The sequence below is a fragment of the Pinus tabuliformis genome, chromosome 2_2, assembly GCF_031772625.1.
Source record: "Pinus tabuliformis cultivar Carrire ecotype Pingquan chromosome 2_2, CPIR1, whole genome shotgun sequence".
Classification (NCBI taxonomy): Eukaryota; Viridiplantae; Streptophyta; class Pinopsida; order Pinales; family Pinaceae; genus Pinus; species Pinus tabuliformis.
In genome coordinates, this window is record NC_142300.1 from 377,948,390 (window position 1) to 377,955,382 (window position 6,993).

A 6,993-nucleotide genomic window follows, 5' to 3' on the forward strand; every position below is an offset into this window, starting at 1 on the left:
ATTAACACTTCCTCTAAGTTACTAAGCAAAAAATACAATTTTTCCAATGTACTAATTCTTCCAATGTAGTAGTTATTTAACACATGTTTAGAATATATAAATGGTGTTTATCTTAGGTCCTAGAGTATGGCCTAAAATAGTTAAAAATTGATGTTTGTTAAATAAAAGGAAACAAATTAACAATCTATCAACGAGTGGAAGTTTTCCAATAAATTATTTCAAGTAAATAGGTTTTGTTTGTGCATAATATAGTTTCACGTCAAAATTTTATTTATGCATAGTAATATAACTTGACATCAAAAGTATTGAGATCTGTCAAAATATATTAAACCAATAACTTGAATAATTTGAATTTTCCCATAATTAAAAAAAAATCAAATAATTTTAATTCAATAATATTTATTTTATTATTTAAATTCATAACCTCACTTACTAAACATTTTACAATTCAGCTATACATATTATCATCATATCTTTTAGATTTTGATATATAATGATAATATGCATAGTTGAATTGTAAAATGTTTAGTAAGTTAAATTATGAATTTAAATAAGAAAATAAATATTATTGAATTAATATATCAAAATAAAAAAAATATTTTTAATTAAATCATTAATTAATTTTTAATTACGCCGTAAGGCGTTCCCTCTGAAAACAACTCCCCTCAAGTGCCACGGTGTGCAATTGTGGAACATTAGATTACTTATTGACGATGAAATAATGTTCAACCATTGGATATTGGTAGTTATTGCTTGAGCATCTTCAACCCTATTTTCTTCTACAAACCCTCGAAACTAAGCGAGCCAATTCCTCCTTGTGCGGCTAAAAGCTATCAGGATACTCAGCCTCGTTTGCAAAATATCATCTTCCTCTGTGCTCGACGAAAATCCGAGGAAGCACCAGAAGCTAATGTCGTCGTGGGACACGTCCCCTCTTAGATTCAGGTTGATTTTAGTTTTCAAAATCTGTCACACCCCTTTTCCCCATAGATCTATGCTAGAGCACAGGGATTCCTCCTGCCATTCAGATTGCTGTGAGATTTTTTCAATTTCTTGAACATACTGATTTTTGTATAAATGAATGGCTGTGTAGGTCGAGCAGTTGCAAGTATTTACTATATATTTTACCTCACTGTTATTTATATGATTTTCGACGGGTTTTTCCTAAATGTTAGTCTGCGATCTCACCAAGGGTTTTTAGGTTTACTGTTTGATACCACGACCTAGTTTACAAATAATCATTTTCCTTGATGTATTTTTCTCATATGTCTTCTGCTCTATGCTTTACAGATAAAATACTCAGTAAAATGGGGCAAGGTAAGGATTAGGAAACATTGTATGTTGGATTTTTCTTGTTATAAATCATGTATTAGATGAATTTTGTTTTGATGGGAGTATGACCAATATTTGTAGGTAGATTTGGGCAAGTTTTGGAGGGTTGGGACTGAAAATCAAAGGATCTTGTAGCTATCAAAATCATTCGTGGCTTAAAAAAGTACCAAGAGACAACAATGATTGAAGTTGATGTCCTTCGTGAAGTTGCCAAATATGACATAAGTAGCACACGGTATGAGGAAGTATCTGTTTTGATTTTTTATTGTGCATGTGTTATTTTTACATGTAGAATTTAATAGATGAGCATGTTGGGCATGTGACCCAACTTGCCTGGATAATTTTTTTATTCAAAATATACATGTAGTACTTGTAAATGGTTGTCTGAGATGTATGCCATCTCCCCATACAGTTGTGTGCAGATGCTATGGTAATTTTTTAAGGCAACCGATGAATGTGACTTCCTCAATTCTGCCTAAATCACATAGAATGTATGTGATTTAAATATCAGAAGATCATTTTATAGTAATCTTGAAAAAAGAATCTTATGTATATAAACATTTGTTGTGGTCTTTTATTTTAATGTTGGCATTATTTATTAACATAAATATATTTTGCAGTCGTTCTTCAGAAAACTTTGGTTCTTCTTGAAATTTAGTATATGAAGACCCAAGAAAGAATCTTATGTATATAAACAATTGTTTTGGTCTTTTATTTTAATGTTGGCATTATTTATTAACAGAAATATATTTTGCAGTCGTTCTTCAGAAAACTTTGGTTCTTCTTGAAATTTAGTATATGAGGACAGAACGGCATCAAAATTTCAGGGTTTGGCGTTGAAATACTAGACTTCAGTTCACCTTTCCTGCCATTGAGACAAAGATGAGAGTTTACCATGCTTACAAGGAAGGAGGGTCAAAATTCAAAGGTTCCTTGCTCTAGAGTTTTGTAATTTTTTTCTACAATGAGTTGTTCGAGGTTTATAAAATGGATTACTTAGAGTGATGGAGCTTAAAACAATTCAAATTCTTAGAGTGGTGGAGCTTAAAACAATTCAAATTCTTAGAGTAACAATACTTACTTCTCATATCTCTCCCTGAAATATCTCTTTACCTTTTGGTATGGCCTTAGAATTGTATTCGAAAATTTCTTTTTCAATAAAAAATTATATTTATTCACATTATATTTATAAAAACATTCAAAATATTAATCACTTGAATCTTGACATATGCATTGGGAGGGCTGAAACTTATATTTTTATTTTATATTAAATGCTTGTCTGTGACTCTGCTTCAACGGTGAGGTTAACTCCCAATTTATGAGATTGGATTGTCATGGGCATTTTTAACGGTATTAATAATGTCTATCCAGGGTTTTATTCTCCTAATGTTGCCAATTATGAGTGGAAAATATGCATGAGTTGAAACTCATTCACACTAACTTAAAGCCTGAAAATATCTTCAGACTATGTGAAGGTTCCATATTGCAAGGTAGTTTGTCCATGTTTTGTGTGTAAGTGATTATAATTGAAATTGTATTGGTTGTCTTAACCTCTTTATGTCAATGAGGGCTACTTACTTTATAATATTTGGTTTATAATGTTTTTGCTACATCCTTCAGGTAATAGATAGAGTTAGGGTTCTATTTCTCTGTGCTTTTTCTTTCCAGTATTACTAGCTAGAACCCTTTAATTTATTAGGGTGATAGTATTCTACCAAATTCTCACCCTGCAACGACACAATTTGGCAATCCCATATTAAGAATTTCAAACAATCAAATTTGGTTTAGTGTTTCTGTCATATTTAGAACTCCTTCTGCTAGATGCCCTTTGGTATTGGGATGCTATAAATTTATTTCCAGTATCCTTACATCCAAGGAAGATTAACACTAAATCGAAAGTAGTTTTAGGTCTTTATCTTGGACCAAATGACAATTCCAACCTAAATATCTCATGTACTCTCATCCCTGAGACCACAACAGTGGAGTCGTGTGCTTTCAAATAGCTTACACAGTTTATAACCGTATTCCACTGAACAAACAACTGTATAACTTTAGTTATGTTTGCCTCACAGCAGGAGCAACAGGGCTTGTTTTCTCGGCCTTTTATCTTCTAGTATTTCTCAGCACCCGTGGAAATACTAAGATGACATGTATCTAGCAGTGAATAATTCAATATTGTTACTCAAATCCATATTAATCCATGATCTGTGATGTGGTTAACGGTATCAAATTCCTTGATGCAATAATTTCAATGTTAAGATGGATGTGTTCTAGCATTTTTCTGAATAACTTCATATGATTTTCAGGTTGGATTACTAATAGGCAAGGTATATTTTTAAATACTAGATATACAAGCCTTATTTGATAAACCTAACCTGAAGTGTATATGAATCCCCATTGCAAAAAACATCTATTGAAATGAATATCAAATTTTGCAATGCAATTGCATTTCTCCCTTACAGTGTTTGTTGATTTTGTTGATTTTTCAGATTGATATTTGAGGTTTAAGGAGACCATTTTTTCTCCTTGAATGGATGGGAATGAAAGCGATGCTTATTTTTGTCATGGCAGCCCAGGCTATATTCCCAGCATTTGTTAATGGATGGTATTACAAAACGCCTAACAATAACTTGGTATGTATCTCTCTATCTTCATCATCGTTGTCATACTCTCTCAAACTCACACACGTCTCTTTTACAATTTCTTTCACTTGCAGTTTGTGCTGGAGAAGGCCAGGGAAACTATTGCTGGCCACAATTTGGGTTTTGTTGGACTAGAAGCTGCCAGTGCAGAAATCTAAGAATTGGCTTCAAAAGTCTCCAGTGAATGCCTCAACAATGCTTTTTCTAGTTTACCTGAAATGCCATCATTATACAAGCAGCATCAACATATGTTACAGGCTATGCATAGCCTTAATCAGCAATCTCAAGTCACATATTTTTCAATGGAGAGTTGTTTGACATCAAATGAGAGTCCTGAAAAGAATTTAGTTCCGATTATGCAGAAAGCTGGCAAGAAAAGATTGAGAAAATTACAGAATATAAATGTACCTTTTTGGCAGACTGACACTTCAACATCATTGATTGTTGTTAGTGAAGATAAGTACTTGTCTGCTCTGAGTGCAGTCTCTGGAAGAATGGCCTGCTGTAATATCTTGTCCCTCAAAAGCATATCTGCTATCTCCCTCCTGATTTACTGTGCAACCATCTTGACTCTCCTTGGATGAGCCATGCATATAATCTGGTTCTGTTTTGGGAATTTGTTAAATTTGGGTCCATGGGAGTACAGGTAATTCCGATTTGGGGTTCTGTTAAATTTGGGTCCAATGGAGTATTCGAAATGTTTGAGAGCAAACAAGTTTAAAGAATGTATGGTTTTTGTCGTCTAGGCATCAACCACGATTGTGTGGAGGCACTCTTGGGTTGCAGGCAATGACTATAGACTTGCTTGATGAGCCAGGAGGTGCACCATGTTTCGAATCAATAGTGAACGATGTGTTGATATTATCTAATCTTTGTTCATCTATTTCACCTGTTAATGCGATTGCCTACTATAATCAGGCATCATTAGAAGATATAAACGAGTGGAAATCTCTTTTCATGTTTACTATACTTGATTTTTCAAGGGAAATTACCAACCTGGAAGCAAGGTTGATTTTCATGCACTCATTTAAAACCAACTAGCAAATTTTGCAGGTAAGTATTGTGAGCCAGGAACCTGTTCTTTTCAATTGTTCAGTAGCAGACAATATTCTATATGGACTGAAAGGCAGAGCCATCACTGTTAACATTGAAAATGCTTCCGTACGTTTCAAAAACCTTTAGGCATGTTTTAAATCTGGTTTAATTTGAACTAGAAACATGCGACTTGTATTGTCAAATTGAGAGTAAAATTAGCTGCTTCATTTGACTATTTCAATGAACATGGGATTCTCCTAAATTTGAAACATTGCCACTTACGGCTCAACAAATTGCAAATAATGGCCAATGCCCATGAGTTTGTATCAAATTATATCGAAGGGTACAATACACTTGTTGGAGAGCGTGGTGTGAGGCTGTCAAGAGGTCAAAAACAGTGGGTTGCAATAGCAAGGGCATTACTGATGGATCCTCGTGTACTTCTTTTGGATGAAGCTACGAGTGATTTGGATGCAGAGAGTGAATACCTGGTTCAGGTGATACCATGACCCGAACCATGATAGCCTCTCTGTTCTTCTATTACTCTTGATTTTTTGTCTGATCTTATTTTCTTCCTTAACAATTCCCTTGCTTGTATTTAAACAGGATGCCATGGACCAATTGATGAAAGGACGGATGGTTTTAGTTATAGTACATCGACTTTCAACAGTCCAAAGTGCAACTATTGTGGCAATTGTGTCAGGCAGTCAGATAGTTGAAAGTGGTACTCATGAGGAATTGCTGAAAAGGAATGGTATCTATGCATCTCTAATTCGAAGGCAATTGCAAGGATCCAAAACTAAAAATTAAGTTTTCTTAGCTTGAACGAACATGGAGAAAACTACCCGAGCTGAGTCTCATAAATCCATACTACATTGATGGCTAATTACATCGAGTCTGAATCTCTGATACCGGAGTCACAGACACAGAAATTTGACGATTAACAATAGTTAGATGATCCTTTCTTATAATTTGATGGAAGGAAATCTTGTTGAATATTTCATGTGTTTGTGGCTGTCTTCTGGACTTATTGAAAATCCCGTTTACTATTTCTTTTATACGTCTTAAAGGAGATAATGCTCTTAAAAATCACGGGAAACATATTGATCTTCTTATGCATGGAATGGTAAGAGATGTAATATATGGTTAATTCAAACTCTCAACTTCTCCATATTCCTTAACCCATCACATTACCTTCCAAAATATTCAAGGAAAATGTTACCAAAACTTGTTTAGAGTGCCACACAATGAAAGGCTGATGGACTCAAGGCTAAGAGAAAATATCACGAGAGAATAAAACTATCTTGGCTTAAGAGCATGTTGCTAATTTCTTTTAAATTGTTGAATCCATTACAATGTAGTCACTGAAACTAAGAGTAAAGTACCTTTCCAACACAGATTGCCTCTTAATCTTCAAATATGGTCTTTCAAGTTTCAATAGCAAAATATTTGATAGATTTTGAAAAAATACACGTAGTAGATGACATCAAATAAGCTAAATAAAATAATATTAATTCATGAACAATATGATGGTTATCTTTCCAAATCTAAATTTGAATTACATTTATAATCAGGTTGTTATGGTTACTAGTGGTTGGCCCTTACATTCTGCCCATCTCTCTTCCTCCAATTATCTCCCATCACCAACACAAGAAGCAACACACAACATCCTTCTTTGCTTAGAAGTTGTCTTGCATCCATTCCCAAGTATTTGATGATCTTGACACCCTCTAGAATTTCTATAAATCACTCATTGACAAAAACCAAATGTTCAAATGTTCAGACCTAAGTAACACACAACATCCTTCTTTTTTTAGAAACTGTCTTGTGTCCATTCCCAAGTATTTGATGATCTTCACACCCTCTATACTTGCTATAAATAACTCTAGAACAAAAACCAAATGTTCAAACCTAAGTAATAAATTGCAGCCTGTTACAAGCCCTTTGTGTTCACTACACCAAAAATAAACAGTGCAATTCTTAT

At 33.9% G+C, this 6,993-nt stretch overlaps 1 protein-coding gene across 1 annotated transcript; it reads left to right on the forward strand.

Annotated features, from left to right (window-relative positions):
- The first annotated feature begins 4,869 nt into the window (after window positions 1–4,869).
- Window positions 4,870–5,819, forward strand: LOC149192822 (ABC transporter B family member 25-like). The gene is made up of 4 exons (XM_089407129.1): window positions 4,870–4,892; window positions 5,033–5,136; window positions 5,310–5,506; window positions 5,616–5,819. Exons 1-4 carry the CDS (start codon window positions 4,870–4,872, stop codon window positions 5,817–5,819), a joined length of 528 nt encoding a protein of 175 aa, XP_089263255.1.
- The last annotated feature ends 1,174 nt before the right edge of the window (window positions 5,820–6,993 follow it).

Bases quoted from the DNA above. Each gene is read 5' to 3' on its own strand.
- LOC149192822 (XM_089407129.1), top strand. From the start codon at position 4,870: ATGCGATTGCCTACTATAATCAG. The intron at 4,893-5,032 runs GCATCATTAGAA...TTTGCAGGTAAG, and splicing joins CGATTGCCTACTATAATCAG to TATTGTGAGCCAGGAACCTG. The intron at 5,507-5,615 runs GTGATACCATGA...GTATTTAAACAG, and splicing joins AGAGTGAATACCTGGTTCAG to GATGCCATGGACCAATTGAT.